Here is a 23,423-nt window from a genome sequence, read left to right on the forward strand (position 1 = left end):
AGAAAGACCATATGTTTGACGTCCAATAGCCGATGATAAGATAAAAAAAATCAATGTGCCACTGGCATCGTCAAATAAAACAAATTTTACTTTTTTTCTCTTGTTTATTCTAATGCACTGCTATGTATTTCAGAGATTCGAGTGAGAGGAATGCATACAGACTGACACTACAGACGAGAGAACAGCATATACGTAGAGACAAGGCCACCAGTAACATCTGTACCGCTCAGGTGAACACACAATGCTATTAGGACTGTTCACAAATTGATCATTGGGCGAAGGGGAGGGCTACATGGGTTGTTTTTTGTGTTTAAATGGTACTTGTCTAATAGTGAATATTATCGGTCAGACACATGGTAGTTGTCTAGTTTAATAAGTAAATATAAGGGGCCAAACATATACTAGTTGTCTAATAAGTGAAGTATAACAGTGGCGGATCCAGAAAATCTTTTCTTTTTGGGGGGGGGGGGGGGGGGGGGGGGCAATGACATAAGGCGGAATGCCATGGGAACTTTGAGGGAGGTTTGGAGGGGAACTTAAAAAAATGAAAATGAAAATTAATATATAATAAAATTATAACTGTTGAAAACTTTAGTGGGGGCCATGGGCCTCTGGCCCCCCCCCCCCCCCCCCCCCCCCCCCCCCGCCATATCTGCCTCTGTATAAAGGGGTCGGGTATGTGGTAGTCTAATTTAATCAGTAAATATTAAGGAGTCAAAAATTGGGAGTTAAGCACTATCACATGTACCCACCATGCAGAAAATGAATGTCATATGTTTTACATTTAATATTCAGTGATTAATTACACCTACATCATGTTTGACTTCAAATATCTACTAATTATACATTATATTGATATCATTGAAGATTATTTTTTTTTAGTTATTTAGAGATTTTTGCTGTTTATTAATATTTTGTTTCCTTCCCCTACTGTTCGTTTGATTATTAATATGTTTGAATATCCTGTCTGTGTTAGTCAAAGTGTTTACGTTTTCTTCAGGCTCTTCTGGCTAACATGTCTGCCATGTATGCTGTGTATCATGGAGCAGACGGGCTGAGACAAATTGGCAGACGCGTCCACAATGGAACTCTTATTCTGGCTGAAGGTTGGTTTAAATAGAGTGAAAATTGCTAACACTGCTGACCTTAGTTATTAGGCATTGCAAGGGTTTAAGTTGCCCCAAAGGCTAGGCAATAAGCTGTGTGCATAAAATAATGATGCCAAAACCAAGTACACCATGCTGACCTCAAAACCACTGAAATGTTTGTAGTACCAGTAGCTAAGTATTTCATGTATGTTTTATTTTATTTGTGTTTTGGTGAGCAGGAGAAATACATGTAATATGAATAACACAAAGTTCACACAATAACACAATTTAAAAACATAAATTGCTTCTTTTTTTTTAGATTTATAAAAAAAAATTGAACATTTAAAACATATTTCTAAAGACAATGACTTTGACAACAGCTAGTTTCAATATTGCTGGCCTTTGATGTTAATCATGTGTGGGTTTTTTTTTAGGAATATGTCTTTTCTTTTCTTTGCAGGTATTAAGAAGGCTGGGCATGCACTGAGTTCAGAAACATTTTTTGACACTGTGAAGTTTCTGCCGAGACAGGGACAGGATCAACTTCGTGAAAAAGCCGAGTCCAGTTTGATTAATTTAAGATACTTTCCCGATGGCCATGTGAGCAGTTGTCTCCCTTGTATTCGGACATAAGGACTGTTTTTGAATTTATTATATGGTGGAGGGGTGGGTGGGATATATTCTTTTTTATTACCCATATGGGCTGAAATATCTGGGGTCATATTTTTCAATACTTTCAGTGTGCAAAATAGGGTCTCCACGAGTCCAAAATATTGGACTCTAGTACTCGAGGGTCAAACCCGAGTACCCAACACTTATACTAGATGATGATGAGAAAAAGGAATAAAGTAAAATAGCATTTTGATCTTAATTCCAGTGCTGAACATGAATGCCAAATCATGCCATTGCATTGCATTTCAAAAACCAGTGGATATGTTCAATGTTGTGGCGGATAGACGGCCAGTTTAAAAAGAGATACTAGCCTGTGATCATATAATTATTGTGTAAACTATATCGCTGATTATTTACTGCTGAAATTATTTTCCTTCATTGGCCATTATATCATAGTTGATCATTACATTCCACCTTGTACGGGTACTTGAGTCCTGTGAACGGACTCGAGTCTTGCTTGCCCGAGTACTCCAGTACTCGTGTAGACCCTAGTGCAGAATGCATCTGCAGCCACTGATTGGCTGGCTTTAAATATACTGATGGAAAGAAATAAAGGATCACATAGATAGCAAATAATGACTGCATCAAAAATCAATTCATATTGTCAGAAGTTGACTGAGAACATACAGGCAGCACATTCAACACTACAGATATTCAGTCCCACGTTACAACTTGGTATGAAATACAAACATTACTATGCTAGTAGTGAATTAAATCTGGTCTACAATTCCATGTGTTCCCTTATTTCTTTCCATCAGTATAAATGACATTTTGTTGGTTATTTGTTACAGCCACAAATGCAGGGCTCACCCTGTCCATTGCCAAATTAGCCAACTGTTAATTTTTATACAAACTGGCTACAAACATTTCTCTTTTGCTAAGAAAATCAGAGCTTCTAGATTTATTTTTTTAATTCACTAGCCATGGGATCAGTGATTTTAAAAATTTACTAGCCATGATTAAAAATTCACAAGCCCTACTTTAATTTAAGTTAATATAATTTTACTAATTAATAATAGTAATCAGATATGTCACCTAAAGAGAGAGATAGAGCATAAAAACACTAACGTTGGGTGTTGGGGTGGGGTCAGGATATTCATATTTACAAAATCGACTTACCAGCAACATTTGATCAAAAAAAAATTCACTAGCCTTTGGGCATGGCAGTTGTAGTTATTTACTAGCCCAACACTAAATATCACTAGCCATGGGAGTGGGGCTACCATAATCTAGAAGCCCTGAAAATATTCCTTAAATTAACCATAATTTACAAATTTTCAAATATTATAATCCAGTAGGCCTACTAAAATGATTTTGTGTGTGTTATCAAGTCCTAATTTTGGTCTCATCATTGTATTAAATTTGTTTGTTGTTTTTTGTTGTGTTTTTCAGGTAGGAATTTCATTGGATGAGACTGTTGAATCAGCTGACCTGGTTAATCTGCTGGAGATAGTGGGATCTCCAAGTTCTGCAGTAAGATATATTATTTACGGAAAAGCGAATAAGTCAAAGAGTTGATACGATGTTAAACACAGCTAAAGTATGCACATTTTAACGTTAGTAGATTTTGTTTTAAAAAGGGACAGACCCTAGGTTTTAAACACTAAGGCATATTTTTCATCTAGAACCTAGTTTCAACCTGTAAAATAGACACTAAGTTTGGTTAATTTACAAACCTGTAACAAATTTGGATACAACAGAGTGAAACAAGAGTCTGTGACGTTGAAATACCCTTAAAAATAGACTAAAAAGTGACTCCATAACAGTTACTTCTCAGACGCACATACTTTTTAAAAATATGAAAAATGCAGTTTGTGGTATTAGAAAACCCAGGATGACCAGAAACACTTCGGTTCCATGGAAATGGATAATCTAAACCATACAATATGAGTAATGTTTGATTTCAGTGTTCATAAATGGCTCTCATAGTGAAAATATGCCTCAGTGTTTAAAAACGAGGGTCTGTCCCTTTAAGTGTTGGGGATTACATTAATTGTAATAGTTTGGTAATGAAATAAGAGAGAGTACAAAGGTGGATCTAGGGGGGGCACCAGGGGCCCGCCCCCCCCTCCCCCTTAATTTTTGCGACAGTTATAATTTTATTATATATTAATTTTCATCCCCCCTCCAAACCTCCCCCAAAGTTCCCTTGGCATTCCGTCTCATGTCATTGGGGCTCCCCTAAATCGATTTTCTGGATCTGCCACTGGCATAAATATGAATTGTGATGTTTTAGGAACAGATCACAGAAGAATTGAACATACAGACTGCTGGTCTACACAACTCAGAGTTCAAGAGAACTAGCGACTTCCTAACACACCCAGTGTTTAAAATGTATGTATGATTGCAGTATAGTTTTTTATCTAGCCCCAAAGGCTAGCATGATATTATAGTTTGAACTCAGCATGTGACTTTTGTGAATATTTACAATAAAGTAAGGAACAGTTGAAGCTCTAGTGTCGTAAACTGGTGCAAATTGTTGACAGCAAAAAGCAAAAGTTTTTTTAACACTGAAGTTGTGTTTGTCTAGTGCATTAATAAAATATGTCAAATTATGAAGACAAGAAAGTGCTTTAAACCCAGTAGAGGAATCAAATGTATAACTGTTTACTCAGAGCTTGGCATGATCACCAACACTGGTCGACTGAGTTATTTTTAGCTTCAGGTCAAATGCCTGGTGAAGAGAACTTCTCGTTGCAGTATGTAATTTTCAGGAAGAGCCTGGTTCAGTGCAACCAGCAAGGAAGAAAGAAAATTTATATTGAACAACACACTCAATACATTTTAATTAGTTATATGGCATCGGACATATCGTTAAGAACCAGACAGATAATGAGAGAGGAAACCTGCTGCTGCCACACAATGGACTTCTCTTTCCAATTATCAGCAAAGGATCTTTTATATGCATCATCCCACAGACTGGTTAATACATTTGTTACACCAGTATTGGAGCACTGGCTGGAACGAGAAATAGACCAATGGGCCCACTAATGGTGATCGATCCTAGACTCGCTGCACATCAGGCGAGCACTTTACCACCGGACTACATCCCACCCCTTTACAAAGCAAATTAAGAAAATGTTTATTTGCATTATCAGAAAAATGGGAAAATGTGTTTTTTACTGGCACATATTAAATTTAACTAATTCTCAAATTATGGCATTAAAAGAAGGAACTTTCTTGTTGTTTACAAAAACACTACCTAAATGACTAGAGTTATCATATCACATTTACTTTTGAAGTATAATGTTTTTTTAACACTAATGGTTCCTCAACCAACTACCTTAAATTGTTAAAAGTAAAGGCTAGCTATGTTAACTATAATGGCTAGTTGTGTTAACTGTAATTGGCAAGTTGTGTTAACTGTAATTGGCAAGTTGTGTTAACCGTAATGGCTAGTTGTGTTAACCGTAATGGCTAGTTGTGTTAACCGTAATGGCTAGATGTGTTAACTGTAATTGGCTAGTTGTGTTAACTATAATTGGCAAGTTGTGTTAACTGTAATGGCTAGTTGTGTTAACCGTAATGGCTAGTTGTGTTAACCGTAATGGCTAGTTGTGTTAACCGTAATGGCTAGTTGTGTTAACTGTAATTGGCAAGTTGTGTTAACCGTAATGGCTAGTTGTGTTAACCGTAATGGCTAGTTGTGTTAACCGTAATGGCTAGTTGTGTTAACCGTAATGGCTAGTTGTGTTAACCGTAATGGCTAGTTGTGTTAACCGTAATGGCAAGTTGTGTTAACCGTAATGGCTAGTTGTGTTAACCGTAATGGCTAGTTGTGTTAACTGTAATTGGCAAGTTGTGTTAACTGTAATGGCTAGTTGTGTTAACTGTAATGGCTAGTTGTGTTAACTATAATGGCAAGTTGTGTTAACTATAATTGGCAAGTTGCGTTAACTGTAATGGCAAGTTGCGTTAACTGTAATGGCAAGTTGCGTTAACTGTAATTGGCAAGTTGCGTTAACTGTAATGGCAAGTTGCGTTAACTGTAATGGCTAGTTGTGTTAACTATAATTGGCTAGTTGTGTTAACTGTAATGGCTAGTTGTGTTAACTGTAATGGCAAGTTGTGTTAACTGTAATTGGCAAGTTGTGTTAACTGTAATTGGCAAGTTGTGTTAACTGTAATGGCTAGTTGTGTTAAATGTAATGGCTAGTTGTGTTAACTGTAATGGCAAGTTGTGTTAACTGTAATGGCTAGTTGTGTTAACTGTAATGGCAAGTTGTGTTAACTGTAATTGGCAAGTTGTGTTAACCGTAATTGGCAAGTTGTGTTAACCGTAATGGCTAGTTGTGTTAACCGTAATGGCAAGATGTGTTAACCGTAATGGCTAGATGTGTTAACCGTAATGGCTAGTTGTGTTAACCGTAATGGCTAGTTGTGTTAACCGTAATGGCTAGTTGTGTTAACCGTAATGGCAAGATGTGTTAACCGTAATGGCAAGTTGTGTTAACCGTAATGGCAAGATGTGTCAACCGTAATGGCTAGTTGTGTAACCGTAATGGCAAGATGTGTTAACCGTAATGGCTAGTTGTGTTAACCGTAATGGCTAGTTGTGTTATCCGTAATGGCCGTAATGGCAAGATGTGTTAACCGTAATGGCTAGTTGTGTTAACCGTAATGGCAAGATGTGTTAACCGTAATGGCAAGATGTGTTAACTGTAATGGCTAGTTGTGTTAACCGTAATGGCAAGATGTGTTAACCGTAATGGCTAGTTGTGTTAACCGTAATGGCTAGTTGTGTTAACCGTAATGGCAAGATGTGTTAACCGTAATGGCTGGTTGTGTTAACCGTAATGGCAAGATGTGTTAACCATAATGGCTAGATGTGTTAACCGTAATGGCTAGTTGTGTTAACCGTAATGGCTAGTTGTGTTAACCGTAATGGCTAGTTGTGTTAACCGTAATGGCAAGATGTGTTAACCGTAATGGCTAGTTGTGTTAACCGTAATGGCAAGATGTGTTAACCGTAATGGCTAGTTGTGTTAACCGTAATGGCTAGTTGTGTTAACCGTAATGGCTAGTTGTGTTAACCGTAATGGCTAGTTGTGTTAACCGTAATGGCTAGTTGTGTTAACCGTAATGGCTAGTTGTGTTAACCGTAATGGCAAGATGTGTTAACCGTAATGGCTAGTTGTGTTAACCGTAATGGCTAGTTGTGTTAACCGTAATGGCAATATGTGTTAACTGTAATGGCTAGTTGTGTTAACCGTAATGGCAAGATGTGTTAACCGTAATGGCAAGTTGTGTTAACCGTAATGGCTAGTTGTGTTAACCGTAATGGCAAGTTGTGTTAACCGTAATGGCTAGTTGTGTTAACCGTAATGGCTAGTTGTGTTAACCGTAATGGCTAGTTGTGTTAACCGTAATGGCAAGATGTGTTAACCGTAATGGCTAGTTGTGTTAACCGTAATGGCAAGATGTGTTAACCGTAATGGCAAGATGTGTTAACTGTAATGGCTAGTTGTGTTAACCGTAATGGCAAGATGTAGTTGTGTTACCGTAATGGCTAGTTGTGTTAACCGTAATGGCAAGATGTGTTAACCGTAATGGCAAGTTGTGTTAACCGTAATGGCTAGTTGTGTTAACCGTAATGGCAAGATGTGTTAACCGTAATGGCAAGATGTGTTAACCGTAATGGCTAGTTGTGTTAACCGTAATGGCAAGATGGCAAGTTGTGTTAACCGTAATGGCTAGTTGTGTTAACCGTAATGGCTAGTTGTGTTAACCGTAATGGCTAGTTGTGTTAACCGTAATGGCTAGTTGTGTTAACCGTAATGGCTAGTTGTGTTAACCGTAATGGCTAGTTGTGTTAACCGTAATGGCAAGATGTGTTAACCGTAATGGCTAGTTGTGTTAACCGTAATGGCAAGATGTGTTAACCGTAATGGCTAGTTGTGTTAACCGTAATGGCTAGTTGTGTTAACTGTAATGGGTAATTGTGTTAACCGTAATGGCCAAGATGTGTTAACCATATGACAGGTATATGTATATCAAAGGCTGTGGTATATATTATCCTGTCTGTGGGATAGTGCATATAAAAGATCCCTTGCTGCTAATCAAAAAGAGAGCCCATGAAGTGGCGACAATGGGTTTCCTCTATCAATATCTGTGTGGTCCTTAACCATATGTCCGACACCATATAACCTTAAATAAAATGTGTTGAGTGCATCGTTAAATAAAACATTAAAATTAAAATAAATATGTTAAGTGTTATTGTAAAAATGCTTCTAACAGGCACCAGTCCGAGACGAACATCGTGCGATACATGAAGCAGCTGGAGAACAAAGACTTGTCTCTCGTTCACTCGATGATCCCCCTCGGCTCTTGCACCATGAAACTCAACAGTACCACCGAACTAATGGTAATGCCTCAATCTCGGCAATCTTCATAATAATGGTCGGACTGTTATACTAAAACTCAGCCTTTCAAATCCTGAGCTAAAGAAATATTCAGACTATCAGCAAGGACTAGCCAAAATATGCATTTAGTGATTTTATTATTTACATGCAAGGTTTAAGCTTCTTTTCTTTTCTTGTTTGTCAAATCGCCAAATTTGAATTAAAATTTAATTTGTCAAATATATTTCATTATTAATTGGCTAATTCAAAAATAAAATAAATACAATAAATACAATTTCATAAATAATTTTCCTTTTGTTGGCTAATTGGCCCTTGAATATGGCTATAGATGTTCTGACGAAATTTTTCAGATTTCTCATACATTGGATTTATCTACAACAATGAACATGATCATTTTTGCCTTTTTCAGAACTTCTTAATAGTCCATTTTGCAGCAGTAAAATTCTGTAATGTAGTTGATTGAATTAGCAGTGCAGTATAATAGTTATAATAACACTGTCTCTATTTACAGCCCTGTTCATGGAGTGAGTTTACAAAACTTCTTAATAGTCCATTTTGCAGCAGTGAAATTCTGTAATGTAGTTTATTGAATTAGCAGTGCAGTATACTAGTTACTATAACACTGTCTCTATTTACAGCCCTGTTCATGGAGTGAGTTTACAAAACTTCTTAATAGTCCATTTTGCAGCAGTAAAATTCTGTAATGTAGTTTATTGAATTAGCAGTGCAGTATACTAGTTACTATAACACTGTCTCTATTTACAGCCCTGTTCATGGAGTGAGTTTACAAAACTTCTTAATAGTCCATTTTGCAGCAGTAAAATTCCGTAATGTAGTTTATTTAATTAGCAGTGCAGTGTAATAGTTACTATAACACTGTCTCTATTTACAGCCCTGCTCATAGAGTGAGTTTACAAAACTTCTTAATAGTCCATTTTGCAGCAGTAAAATTCTGTAATGTAGTTTATTGAATTAGCAGTGCAGTATACTAGTTACTATAACACTGTCTCTATTTACAGCCCTGTTCATGGAGTGAGTTTACTAACATTCATCCGTTTGTCCCACTGAGTCAGGCCACCGGATACCATGAGATGTTCCAGGAAATGGAGAACGATCTTTGTGAGATAACAGGATATGATAAAATATCCTTGCAACCAAACAGGTCAGATTTCTTTTTCATGATTGTATTCCTCCCCATTCCTTATATCCAAAAGAAAAACGAATTGCATTATGACAAATGCTCTTTTTATGAGTTGCACCAGTTCCTGAAATTGTCTCTGGTCCCATGCCAAAATTCACACCTTGCCAATTAAGGGGAGCTATCACTTTGACTCCCTATTACTCCCCGGACACTCGTTCAAGAAGAGTAATTTTTTTCTCCCTTACTTGTAAATTTAAAAAAGGATTAATAATCATAGATCTTGGTGAATGTACAGACATTTCCTTTCAGTTTCCACGCTAATGCTGATGCATAGCTTCAGTACTCGTGACTTCAGTGGACTTGGTTTGAGTTTTGAATTTTGAAAATTTCCTTCTCCTACGAGAGTTTCCTTACTAGGATTCTAAGCCTCTTCAGCCCAGTTTTGATTTTGGAGTTTGCTTCTCCTAGACAGTTGTCTTTCTTGATTCACGTCCTCTGTCTGTCCAGTCTATATTAGTCTAGTCTCTACCCTATGACCAGTCCAGCTTGGGTGACCCTACCAAGAGCTGAAGCTCTAACTGGCATAACTCTCCTAATCATTGAAACATGCAAGCTACCTCACACGCCAAGGAACGGACCATAAGATAGAAAAAAAAGGATTAAATAGCAATGCTCAGTATGGTAATATCTTAAATGGCTCCCCATAATCTAAGTCAGGGGAGGCAATTAATCATTCCCCATAAATTGTTTCGTGGCAAGGTCTTAAAATTTTAGTTTAACCATTTATCTCATTATTGTCATCTATATGTTTGTGATATTCTGAGAAAAATGATTTTATTAGGTTTTTGATACATTGTAATTTAACAAGAAACTACATTGTTGTGCATTTTTCACTTCACAATCCTTGTCTCTCCAACACTTGTGAGGAATTGAACTCGAAGAATGAGATTCATAAAATGTTAGAAAACAATTTCCTTAGTCAGTCTTGTTGACTAAAGTTTTGTTATTTGTTGCAGTGGTGCCCAGGGTGAGTACACTGGTCTACGATCTATCATGGCGTATCTACAAGATAAAGGTGAAGGACAAAGAAATGTAAGGTTTTTATATAGTGAAGTTCATTGAAAATGCACCGCCCAATTTTCAGTTGCTTTTGCTATTTGCACATGTTAAGTTGCTTTAAAACACACAATATCTCAAACCATTGAATACATTTTGGCAGTTATTTATTGCCTACCAATGTAAATATATTATTATTTCTTCTCATATTCATTTTATAGCTACAAATCTGAATGGTGCATTTTAAATGGAGTTTTGTATATTTTAGTTTCAAATCTTGTCAAATTCACGACAAAAATGCTCCATTGTAGTTGTTACATATTAATGGTACTTACACAGGATTCATGAGTGGTGAAAGTTCATTATTTATTCTAAATTGTGGTTTTCAGCCACAGTTCTGATTGGAACTTTAATGTTGCAGTAACTAATCAGTCTCGACCAGCACCAACCATCATGTGCAGAACTCTGTTAAAATTAAATCATTGATAAAACATACAGGGATGTGAGAGCTACGTGTAAATGCCCTTTTCCATTTCGTCTAAAAAAACTAAAACATGATGTGCAATACTGTTGACCACACAGGGTTCATTTGCATGTTTTCATGGTTTCAAGTTTATGATGTGTTCCTTATATTATAAGATATAACCAGTTTAGATTTGCTAGCATTGAATGCAATTTTTGGCAGTTCCAAGAGTTGCAAACAACAATTTTCCTTCAGGGGCCCTTGAGCGGCCACTGGACCCCGACCGCAGTAGCTTTTTTGTTCCAGCCACTCTCACATCCCTGAACATAACGTTTAGAGAGTTAAAAGTTTGTTTTGTTTAACAACACCACTGGAGCACATTGATTTATTAATCATCGCAGTATTAAACATATGTTGGAGACTGATTTAATATATCTGATTGGTGATGACCTATATTTTAAGTTCAAACTGTTCAGACTGTTTTTTTCACTCTGTTGTAACGTTATCCAAATGAGTTACAGGTTTGTAGATTAACTAAACTTCGAATCCATTTCTACGAGTTAAAACTAGGGTCTGTGCCTTTAAGATTGATATATTTCAGTGAGGGGAAATACCAAATGTAATCTCTTGAATAACTTCGGTGGCTCTACTACAATGTCCGAGTTTTTTAATTCTAGGTGTGTTTGATCCCGGTGTCAGCTCACGGTACTAACCCGGCCAGTGCACAGATGGCTGGGATGAAGATACAACCAGTCAATGTGAACAAGGATGGACAGCTGGACATGAAACATCTGGAGGCCATGGTCAGTGTTTATAGTTAAAACACGTTAATGATATACCTTTGTTATATAACATCATTGCATAATACACATATATCTGTCACTGGGATAAAAGAATAATGCATAAGTACCTGTAGGAGACAAATTTTATTTTGCAACAAGTAGTTGCTAGATGTATCTAACGTGCAATTTGGATAGTTTTGGAAACCACAAGTTATGAGATAAATTGTCTCCAACAGGCATGAGTGTATTATTCTGTTTCTTACACACCGTTAAAAAAGTAATTTTTAGTATAGTTTAACGGGAAGACAATAAATAAAGAACCTCAACATTAGGTTACAGGTGTATAAGTTAATGATGTCATAGACATAAATGATGCACTACAATGATGTGTAAGAAATTGAATTTTCTCATCTGTCATCATCTCAAACCATAGCGTTTTAACATTCCATTGTAGCAAAACAAAAGTGTTCACTAATATTGAGAATAAATATGTTTTTCAGGTGGAAAAGCACAAGGATACACTGGCCTGCTTGATGATCACCTACCCATCAACATTTGGCGTGTTTGATAAAGACATACGGTGAGTTGTATCTGTGGGAGGAATCTATCTTGTGGAGTGGCTGACATTTCATTATTTCAAAACATATCACACACTATGGTATGTCTAGAAGTGGGGTCATTTATATATTACTATATGTAGGAAGTAAACACTTATCAACCAAATTTACAAAGCCGGTTTTTCTTAAATGCAGATAGTTAAGTATTGTAAATACATGTAGTTACATATATTTAAGTTAAAACATGCTTTGTAATATTTATCCTGCAGCCACCATTTCTATTGCTACTATCAGGTTATGACTTTTTATGTCACTCGTGTGACGTCACATGCATAGCCTACATTACAAAATCACTCATTTGACCTCTAGGTCATCGTACAATGTGGCTAAAATAACAGAAATAATAGCTTTTCCCCTTAATTTTTATGGTATGCAGGATAACGATGAAAAAAAGAAATGTTTTATTTAACGACGCACTCAACACATTTTATTTACGGTTATATGGCGTCAGACATATGGTTACGGACCACACAGATTTTGAGAGGAAACCCGCTGTCGCCACTATATGGGCTACTCTTCCGATTAGCAGCAAGGGATCTTTTATTTGCACTTCCCACAGGCAGGATAGCACAAACCATGGCCTTTGTTGAACCAGTTATGGATCACTGGTCGGTGCAAGTGGTTTACACCTACCCATTGAGCCTTGCGGAGCACTCACTCAGGGTTTGGAGTCGGTATCTGGATTAAAAATCCCATGCCTCGACTGGGATCCGAACCCAGTACCTACCAGCCTGTAGACCGATGGCCTGCCATGACGCCACCGAGGCCGGTAGCCTTGCATGATTTCCCATTGTTACCGTCCCAGGATAAAGCAGATATCCGATGTCATTAACTAGTTATTCTCTATTTAAAAACACAAAGTGTTAATTGCCAGGATTCGAACCTATTGCACCGATTTGTGTGTAAATTTGGCCAGATATGTTTTATCTTTGGACTGGATTAAATGTATCTCATTTATGATATCATGATGCAGATATTGCATACATGTTATTCTTTTACTCGGTACTACAATACTTCTTGTAGCAAATTCTGAGATCTTTTACTCAGTACTACAATATACTTCTTGTAGCAAATTCTGAGATCTTTTACTCAGTACTACAATACTTATTGTAGCAAATTCTGAGATCTTTTACTCAGTACTACAATACTTCTTGTAGCAAATTCTGAGATCTTTTACTCAGTACTACAATACTTGTAGCAAATTCTGAGATCTTTTACTCAGTACTACAATACTTCTTGTAGCAAATTCTGAGATCGTGTTCATTTGGAGGTGTAACCTACACTATTGTACTTTATTTCAAAAGGTGCTTCTTTGACAAAAATAGATTTATATCACATTTGTTGCTATTTTCAGACTTGTTTGCGACATAATCCATCACTATGGAGGTCAGGTGTACGTGGATGGGGCAAACATGAATGCTCAGGTTGGTCAGTTGTTATAATAATAAATTTTTGTTCTGGAATAATAGAACAGTTTCGTATTTTTAAAAATAATTTTGGTTGTAATTTTTTAAGGTTTATAAAAAAAAGAGCATTCAGGGCTTTTTAGCAACATTTTTGAATCAGAATAGAATGAATTTGTATAACAGAAGAAAGTGTCTAAACTTTATAAAATAGATCACCAACTATTTGGAATAGATTGACAAAAATAAAATATATATCCAGTCTTAACCAGATCAAAATAAAATCTACTTTCATTTCTGGAATATAATTTGTGTTTTTGCTTTGGTTTCATGCTAAAAATAAATATTTTTACTTATTTTCAAAACAGATTTCCATTATCTAAGTCGAGTCAAATTATAATTAATGACAAAACAACAGTTCGGGTGGCTAGGACAGACTTGACTGTAGACACCTAATAGCAGTAGTTTAAAATGTGCTGGGGTGTCATTACACATTCCTTTCCTTTCTGATCCAGGTTGGTATTTGTCGTCCCGGTGACTACGGCTCTGATGTATCTCACCTGAATCTACACAAGACATTCTGCATCCCCCATGGTGGAGGGGGACCTGGCATGGGGCCTATTGGAGTGTAAGCTCACTTTTACATCGTCTATTATATTTTTATTGATTCATTTTTAGACTAAAATTGATGGGCCAAATTATGACGCCTGTTTGTCTTAAATGCAGGTGTTTAAGCATTGTAAATATATGTAGTTACATGTGTGTAAGATATAAACAGGCTTTGTAAATTCAGCCCAAAAAGTTCATTTTCAAAACGCTAAGCATCTCTTTATCTATAGTGAGTGTTCCGCAAGGCTCAGTGGGTAGGTGTAAACCACTTGCACTGACCAGTGATCCATAACTGGTTCAACAAAGGCCATGGTTTGTGCTATCTGCCTGTGGGAAGCGCAAATAAAAGATCCCTTGCTGCCTGTCGTAAAAGAGTAGCCGGTGGCGACAGCGGGTTTCCTCTAAAAAACAGTGTCCCTTGCTGCTAATACAAAAATGGAGTGGATTTGTCAGAATTAACAAATCTTTGACATCCAACAGCCGATGATTAATAAATCAATATGCTCTAGTGGTGTTGTTAAACAAAACAAACTATTGTTTTATTGACATATTTGGTGTGCTTTTTGTTTCAGTAAAAAACATTTAGCCCCATATCTGCCAACACATCCCATCATCCCTCCCCGAGGAACCACAGGTCCTGGCGCTCAGTCGTTTGGCGTCATATCAGCTGCTCCATTCGGGTCGAGTGCAATTCTTCCCATCACATGGTCGTACATCAAGATGATGGGGTCCACAGGTCTGCGCCATGCTTCAGAAATCGCCATCCTGAATGCTAACTACATGAGTTACCGGTTGAATGATTACTACAAAGTCCTGTACAAAAATGAGAATGGTTTGTTTCTTTCTGGTTTAAATAGTACACCAACAGCCTCTTTATTTTCAGCCAGCAGGAAGCTAAAGTACTGTTCACGATTACCAACTTGGATGCATATTTTTTAATTGAATGTTTGTAAGTACAGATTTAGTCACTTAGTAAATTTGATGATTTATGGTGAGCAAAGGGAAAAACATTCAGACCAAAGAAGTGAAGGAGGAAGAAGAGGTGAACACTTAATTGGAAGTACAATACCCTGGGTATACTTTACTGCATATCTTATTGGCATAATTAACTTCATTATAAAATACATCCGAGATTTTCATCCCACCCATCCCAAGGATAAAGGCCCAACGCTGGGGGGTTTATTGGTCAAACAAAATTTAATTTTTTATTTTTGCTTGATTTGTGATATTTCCAATGTCTTGAAAAAAAAAAAATTAAAATAACATTTTAACCCCACACCCATTTTAAAACAAATAAAATGGATAAAAATCCAAGATTTAATGTATAATGGTCTAAATTGTCAATAAACAGGTATTTAGTTGTTGAAAAGAAGGGACACAACTCTTGAAGTAAAATAAGTATTTGTTTTAACTCATTTGGTAAAACGTCGGTGGATATAAGTCCAGTCAGTGAATCTTTGAGTCAAAGTTGACAGCACTGTGATACTTGAAGTACATTCTTGTATGCTCAAAAATATTTTAATCCTGTTAACACGAGGGGGCGGGACGTAGTCCAGTGGTAAAGCGTTCGCTTGATGTGCTGTCGGCCTAGGATCGATCCCCTTCGGTGGACACTTTGTGCTATTTCTCGTTCCAGCCAGTGCTCCACAACTGATGTAACAAAGGCTGTGGTAAGTACTATCCTGTCTATGGGATGGTTCATATTGGTGGCCCATGAAGCTGTCTCTAGCTGTACAAACTGTTACCCTATCGGATTTAACATCAGTGTTACATTAACTGAGACTGTTACTTGAGAACAAATGTGATGCTTGTAAATAGTTGTTGAACCAGGATTGGTAACCATCAGAGAGTGCTTATTCCTTCCTTAATTCATTTCAACTTATTTCCTTGCCTATATCCAGTTACGGTTCAAGCATGCTGTCCTGGGTTCACATCTCAGCTATCTGGTCTGTCTGTCTGTCTGTCCGTCCAGGGTCCTGTTCCTCAAAGCAATCTTAGCGCTAAGATCACTTTCAGTGTATACAGTTGCAGGGCCATACCCTGTGGGGGGGGGGGGGGGGGGGGGCAGTCCCCCCCCCCCCCCCCGAGAATATCACTTTTGGTTTTTTTACTCCTAAAAGTAGCATACACATTTCAGGGTTTAATTTGTATAGTGTTCCATTTGTTTATAAAAAGTAGTGCCCCCCTCCCTGGATTTTGATCAGGGTACGGCCCTGAGTTGTTATGCACTACAATTTCTTAATTGAATGGACCCCAGGACAGTAGGCTAGTGGTTAGTTGTTAGTAAGAGAGAAGTCAGCGTAGTGATTGTTAAAACTCGCTCTGGTGGGAGCCGGTACCAGGCTGTGAACCCAGTACCTACATGTACATCAGCCTTATGGCTGATGGCTTAACCACTAGACCACCGAGGCAGGTAGGTTTATTCCATGACAGTCAACAAGATATGTTAGTACCAGAGATCCAGATAAAGCAGACTGTTAAAATTAACATGTTGAAATATACTTATCTGTTGCAAGAGCTGACATGAAACATAAATAGTGATTTTTTTTGTTGATGTTGAAGTATTGTTAAAGGAACACGTCCTAGTTGTTAACCATTACGCCGTTGTTTTTCGCTATTAAACCCATTTTCTCACAAATAAAATTGCACTTTACTTACATTTTATTATTTAGATTATTAGAATATACATTTCCATTCACCTGAAATGTTTTTTGGTAATCCTGGTGTTTGTAATACCACAAAATGTATTTTTTGTATTTCTTAAAAACGCACGCACGTCTAAGAAAAAAACATTGAGCAGACATGGTCTAATCTATTTTCAGAGGGGATCTTCCCATTTCAATGTCACAGACGTTGGTATACCACGTGACCGTTATCATTTTGGTTCGGTTTGTTTTCTCGTGCACGGTTCGTGCAATCAACATCCGATTTGCTGTCATTTGCTTGTCGTTCATTTGTGAGGTTTTTCTTCACAATTCGTGAACATTTTCATTAAAAATAAAGTTCAGACAAGTAAATATCTCAATACAAAACATTACAAACCCTTAAAACCAATAAGTCTCACGATATCTGGAGAGGACAGAACAGTTGGAACATGCACAGGAGAGGTGAAAGGAACGCACCCCAATTCTGTGTGCACTCTGGGAAATTTGTCGTGACAGGCATTTCTGTGCTTCGAGCAACATCTACCGGTGACATCAGAATACTGACTTTCAAAATTATTTCAAGTAATTGGGTCACGGGGATTCCTATGGTATTTATTGATATAAAACCTGCTTTTTCACTCTATTTTATAAAAACGTGATCTAAGTGTGTTACAGTTTTGTAGATTAACCAAAATTAGAATTAATTTTCATGGGCTGAAACTAGGGCGTGCAACTTTAAACATCCTTTCCTATGTAGTGTGTACCTGGATAAGATTTTAAAAAATAATGAACTTAGAATTCCTTTCTTTTTCAGGTTTTGTGGCCCATGAATTCATCATTGACTGTCGACAATTTAAAAAAACAGCCTCTATTGAAGTTGCAGATATTGCAAAACGACTTCAGGATTATGGTGAGCCACGTCAAATAAAGAATGTTTGCTCCATGAATATCACACTTTTTTTTAAACATTGATCGACTTAAAAATAAGCATTTGTGATTAATTATCATAATTGTTTACATCCAGATAATTATTTTTTAATTATTATTTGGGGGTGGGGGTTGAGCTTGAAAACAATTCTGTTTATAACGGCATTCTCAAAGTTAATGTGCTGGATGAAGCTTAGATGCCAACTTAATTGTCTCCCAGATATCTGATGTAGGACACATTTTATTAAGAAGCTAACTGTTTTACAGCCAATGGGCTTCATCACATTTCAGTCAACAATTTGCATTGTGCTGTTATTGTGAAGATAATTTTTGTTTGATGAGAATTTGTTTTGTTAGGATTCCATTCTCCAACAATGTCGTGGCCGGTGAGTGGAACTCTGATGATCGAACCCACGGAGTCGGAAGATAAAGAGGAGCTAGATAAACTGTGTGATGCATTTATTGGTCAGTGTTAGAGTTTTCTCATTTTTCTTTCATCAATTTCTGCATTTAGCTGAATGATAGATTTACATTTAGCTACATCTTTCACAAACTATAAGTCTTACATCGGAGAAAACTGGTTTATAGCTGCATCTCTCACACACTATAAGTCTTACATCGGAGAAACCTGGTTTATAGCTGCATCTCTCACAAACTATAAGTCGTACATCGGAGAAACCTGGTTTATAGCTGCATCTCTCACAAACTATAAGTCTTACATCGGAGAAACCTGGTTTATAGCTGCATCTCTCACAAACTATAAGTCTTACATCGGAGAAACCTGGTTTATAGCTGCATCTCTCACAAACTATAAGTCTTACATCGGAGAAACCTGGTTTATAGCTGCATCTCTCACAAACTATAAGTCTTACATCGGAGAAACCTGGTTTATAGCTGCATCTCTCACAAACTATAAGTCTTACATCGGAGAAACCTGGTTTATAGCTCCATCTCTCACAAACTATAAGTCTTACATCGGAGAAACCTGGTTTATAGCTGCATCTCTCACAAACTATAAGTCGTACATCGGAGAAACCTGGTTTATAGCTGCATCTCTCACAAACTATAAGTCTTACATCGGAGAAACCTGGTTTATAGCTCCATCTCTCACAAACTATAAGTCTTACATCGGAGAAACCTGGTTTATAGCTCCATCTCTCACAAACTATAAGTCGTACATCGGAGAAACCTGGTTTATAGCTGCATCTCTCACAAACTATAAGTCTTACATCGGAGAAACCTGGTTTATAGCTGCATCTCTCACAAACTATAAGTCTTACATCGGAGAAACCTGGTTTATAGCTCCATCTCTCACAAACTATAAGTCTTACATCGGAGAAACCTGGTTTATAGCTGCATCTCTCACAAACTATAAGTCGTACATCGGAGAAACCTGGTTTATAACTGCATCTCTCACAAACTATAAGTCGTACATCGGAGAAACCTGGTTTATAGCTGCATCTCTCACAAACTATAAGTCTTACATCGGAGAAACCTGGTTTATAACTGCATCTCTCACAAACTATAAGTCTTACATCGGAGAAACCTGGTTTATAGCTCCATCTCTCACAAACTATAAGTCGTACATCGGAGAAACCTGGTTTATAGCTCCATCTGTCACAAACTATAAGTCGTACATCGGAGAAACCTGGTTTATAGCTGCATCTGTCACAAACTATAAGTCGTACATCGGAGAAACCTGGTTTATAGCTCCATCTCTCACAAACTATAAGTCTTACATCGGAGAAACCTGGTTTATAACTGCATCTCTCACAAACTATAAGTCTTACATCGGAGAAACCTGGTTTATAGCTCCATCTCTCACAAACTATAAGTCGTACATCGGAGAAACCTGGTTTATAGCTCCATCTGTCACAAACTATAAGTCGTACATCGGAGAAACCTGGTTTATAGCTGCATCTGTCACAAACTATAAGTCGTACATCGGAGAAACCTGGTTTATAGCTCCATCTCTCACAAACTATAAGTCGTACATCGGAGAAACCTGGTTTATAGCTGCATCTCTCACAAACTATAAGTCGTACATCGGAGAAACCTGGTTTATAGCTGCATCTCTCACAAACTATAAGTCTTACATCGGAGAAACCTGGTTTATAGCTGCATCTCTCACAAACTATAAGTCGGAGAAACCTGGTTTATAGCTGCATCTCTCACAAACTATAAGTCGTACATCGGAGAAACCTGGTTTATAGCTGCATTTCTCACAAACTATAAGTCTTACATCGGAGAAACCAGGTTTATAGCTGCATTTCTCACAAACTATAAGTCTTACATCGGAGAAACATGGTTTATAGTTTATGGTCGTTACAATCAGGGTGGGAATTCCCCTCGGATCAGCTGCTTGGATCGCATTTTAATCGTCCTTTCCTCCAAAATGTGTCGGATGGCACAGATTTTAACCTAGGATTCGGACCCCTCTAGATTTCTTCTGTTTTACAGTTCACCAATTCCCACCCCTATACAATACATCTGTAAAAATTTAAAATAATTATATTTAAAATTTTAATTGAATGTTTTTTTAAAGATATACTTTGGGGGCACATATTTTGTTTTTAAATATGCATAGAGATGAACATCTGTGGATGAAACTGTCAACAATATTGATTAAGTTTATGGTAGATAAGACATTTAATTCTGAAGAATTCCTGTTTAAAATTGATAATAATGGATTTTGTTTCCTAGAGTTATTTTGCTTTCTCCTCCAACAAAACTGAACTATTTATTTCTCACTACTCTTTTAAAACATAACATATATCAAATCATTTGTTTTAACAGTTCAACAGTTACAATTAAGATATTAACATTTCCCCCTTTGTTAACCCGACAGCATATGACATTGAATTACTTATTAGTTTGAACATTTAGTCAATGGAACGATATCTGGAAACCTCTTGTTAGACTAAATTAGATTAAATATAGTAAAATTTAATGCACTTATTAATGAAATTTTTTACAGTTAGTCTATTTATTTTTAGCAATAAGAGAGGAAATTCAGGATATTGAAGATGGAAAAATGGATATAAAAGTCAACCCATTAAAGGTATGGTATACCATCATATTTTAAACATATATGCAAACAAATGGTTAAATGTATAAAAGATAAAAAAGTGAATACACAATCTAAAATTACGTCCAAGTAGAACATTTCTTCAAACTTTCAAATAAGTAAAAAGATCTAAAAAAAAAAGTTGAATATATTATGTATAAAGTTAGATTGCATTTTGGTTTAAAATATGTCCTATTGTATAATTATCCTGTACTATATAAATAATCTAATACAACATAAATAGACATACAGAGATTGATCAAAGAGTGTTTTATATTTGACAGATGGCGCCACACACCCAGTCTGTTGTCATATCATCCACGTGGGACCGACCTTATTCAAGAGAAATGGCAGCTTACCCAGCTGTGAGTAATTTGTATTTGGTAACCATATCAGTACAATGTTTCTGAAATACACTCATTAGCAAGAACACGAGATGTGGTGGGTTTTAGAATCCATACATCTTAATGGGTACACTCATTAGCAAGAACACGAGATGTGGTGGGTTTTAGAATCCATACATCTTAATGGGTACACTCATTAGCAAGAACACGAGATGTGGTGGGTTTTAGAATCCATACATCTTAATGGGTACACACATTTCAGTTTCTGCCATACCAGCCAGTGCTCCACAACTGGTATATCAAAGACCATGGTGTGTGTTAGTTTCAGTGACAGAAGTGGAATTGTTTTTTAACTATCGAGACACTATGTTAGTCACCAAACAGTTGTAGTTTTTTGTTGGTGTTTGAGGTGATGGTGGGGAAGGGTTTTTTGTTAGGTTTGTGTTGTGTATTTTCTAACTCTTGATTGTCAGAGTCAGCGAGAGTGTTGTGGTAATATTATTTTTATTTTTTTTAAACCAAGTGTCGGTTGGCAGTATTCAAACCTACTGCACCGATTTGCATGACATTTGACAGCCTGCGATTTTAACCTCTCGGCTACCACGTCTTCCACAAAAATAAAAGCCTAATTAAACATAGTTAACGAAGTGTGCTGTCAAACACTTGGTTGGGGATATTACATTATTACCATACAGAAGTTCAACACATCATATACTGTAGTCAAATTTCTCAATGTTTTCTTTTCTTTTTTTATTTAATATCTCTGAATTTGATCATATATGCTTAATAAAGCTGTTATTTTTTAAAAACTGGTTTACATGTGTTGATTAGCCTACTTTAAACACATCCGTGAAATTTTTTAATTGAGTATATAATTCATATCTTTGTTTTCAGGACTTTGTGCGACCTGACACCAAGTTCTGGCCGTCAGTGGGGCGTATTGATGATAAATACGGAGACCAGCACATCATGTGCACCTGCCCGCCCATGAAAGATTACCAATCTCCCAACAGTGAGGAGACCAAAGCGCGCATCGCAGAGAAAAGTGGATAAAAACGTGGAACTCAATTTGTGTCACACTGAACTGTATTTGAATGATGAACATTCTCAGATTTTTAACCAGCAATAGGGACTGATCCTTAGATTGTCTAAATAGCTTATGATTAGATCGCAGAGTTTTATTTTTATATATGATACCCATGTTAGGAGAAATATATCTGCATTTCACCAAAAGTTGGGACATTTGATTTTAACTCTGTTAATAAGTAGATAATATTTTTGTGCCTCTATGGTGATATAAATTGTGGGGAATGCTTGTAATCATGTGGGTGGAGACATGTTCGAATGAGAAATATTTTGCTTCAGATCCGATGCCATTGTTTCAGTACTTTACAAATAAAAACACTCACTTTTTTTTAAACTGTCCATCAAATACTATGTCATCAATTCAGACATTAAAACTGTAAAGTTGTGTGTCCACTTGTGTGGCTAAAATTACACATAATGAAATAACATGAGACTGTCCATTTGTCCGGTGCGAAATGCGATCCAATGTATGACTACAGATACGTTTTTGCCGACATTATCATGTAGCGGTAGATATGGAAACGTGTACGAAAACACGCCAGTGAATATCAAACCATATTGGCAACCGTATAAATGGACACACACACACACACAAAACATCTGCATCACATAAGTACCACATTCACACAAGTGGTTACGTGACTTATTGGTTGTTACTAAGATACAGAAACTCATAAATGCATGTATCTGTTAGAATTATGACTGAAGAAACGATCACTAAAGGAGAGTTGGTACGTTGGTATTTAGTGCCTTCTGATGTGTGGCCTCTAGGAACTTTTGATAAGCTTATGTTAGTATTAAAAATTAAGATGACATTTTGGTGATCTAGACTTCTGAACATGTTCACAGTTGGATAGGTAAGACTGAGAACGACTGTAAAATATAGAATGATGGTTTTGTTTCTTTGTTATTTTAACCTGAATTTGGCCTATAAAATGTTTGTTATGTGGTGCTTTTTATACTTTGGTGTTCAGGGTATAGGAGTGTACAATAGAACAGATGGCCAGTATGATTACGTTTTGTTACATCTCTACACACTATTTATGAGTTTCTGTATCTTAGTAACAACCAATAAGCCACATAACCACTTGTGTGAATGTGGTACTTATGTGATGCAGATGTTTTGTCTGTGTGTGTGTGTGTGTGTGTGTGTCCATTTAT

At 36.8% G+C, this 23,423-nt stretch overlaps 1 protein-coding gene across 4 annotated transcripts in view; it reads left to right on the forward strand.

The window, feature by feature from the left end:
- LOC121374123 (glycine dehydrogenase (decarboxylating), mitochondrial-like) overlaps nucleotides 1–22,796 on the forward strand; it is a 79,442-nt gene extending 56,646 nt beyond the window's left edge. For 2 of the 4 annotated variants that reach the window (XM_041501061.1, XM_041501063.1), the window contains exons 6-23: nucleotides 134–230; nucleotides 1,001–1,106; nucleotides 1,549–1,688; nucleotides 3,153–3,233; nucleotides 3,997–4,094; nucleotides 7,998–8,124; nucleotides 9,142–9,284; nucleotides 10,280–10,355; nucleotides 11,460–11,585; nucleotides 12,065–12,144; nucleotides 13,536–13,605; nucleotides 14,100–14,212; nucleotides 14,766–15,025; nucleotides 17,635–17,748; nucleotides 18,123–18,230; nucleotides 20,762–20,826; nucleotides 21,117–21,197; nucleotides 22,071–22,795. In XM_041501061.1, the coding sequence (XP_041356995.1) occupies nucleotides 134–230; nucleotides 1,001–1,106; nucleotides 1,549–1,688; nucleotides 3,153–3,233; nucleotides 3,997–4,094; nucleotides 7,998–8,124; nucleotides 9,142–9,284; nucleotides 10,280–10,355; nucleotides 11,460–11,585; nucleotides 12,065–12,144; nucleotides 13,536–13,605; nucleotides 14,100–14,212; nucleotides 14,766–15,025; nucleotides 17,635–17,748; nucleotides 18,123–18,230; nucleotides 20,762–20,826; nucleotides 21,117–21,197; nucleotides 22,071–22,229 (2,044 nt within the window). In that variant the 3' untranslated portion in view covers nucleotides 22,230–22,795. Of the gene's footprint in view, nucleotides 1–133; nucleotides 231–1,000; nucleotides 1,107–1,548; nucleotides 1,689–3,152; nucleotides 3,234–3,996; nucleotides 4,095–7,997; nucleotides 8,125–9,141; nucleotides 9,285–10,279; nucleotides 10,356–11,459; nucleotides 11,586–12,064; nucleotides 12,145–13,535; nucleotides 13,606–14,099; nucleotides 14,213–14,765; nucleotides 15,026–17,634; nucleotides 17,749–18,122; nucleotides 18,231–20,761; nucleotides 20,827–21,116; nucleotides 21,198–22,070 lie in introns of all 4 variants that reach the window. The other 2 variants (XM_041501059.1, XM_041501060.1) reach the window with 2 other exon arrangements.
- Nucleotides 22,797–23,423: the final 627 nt, after the last annotated feature.

This window comes from Gigantopelta aegis, chromosome 6, assembly GCF_016097555.1.
Source record: "Gigantopelta aegis isolate Gae_Host chromosome 6, Gae_host_genome, whole genome shotgun sequence".
Taxonomy (NCBI): Eukaryota; Metazoa; Mollusca; class Gastropoda; order Neomphalida; family Peltospiridae; genus Gigantopelta; species Gigantopelta aegis.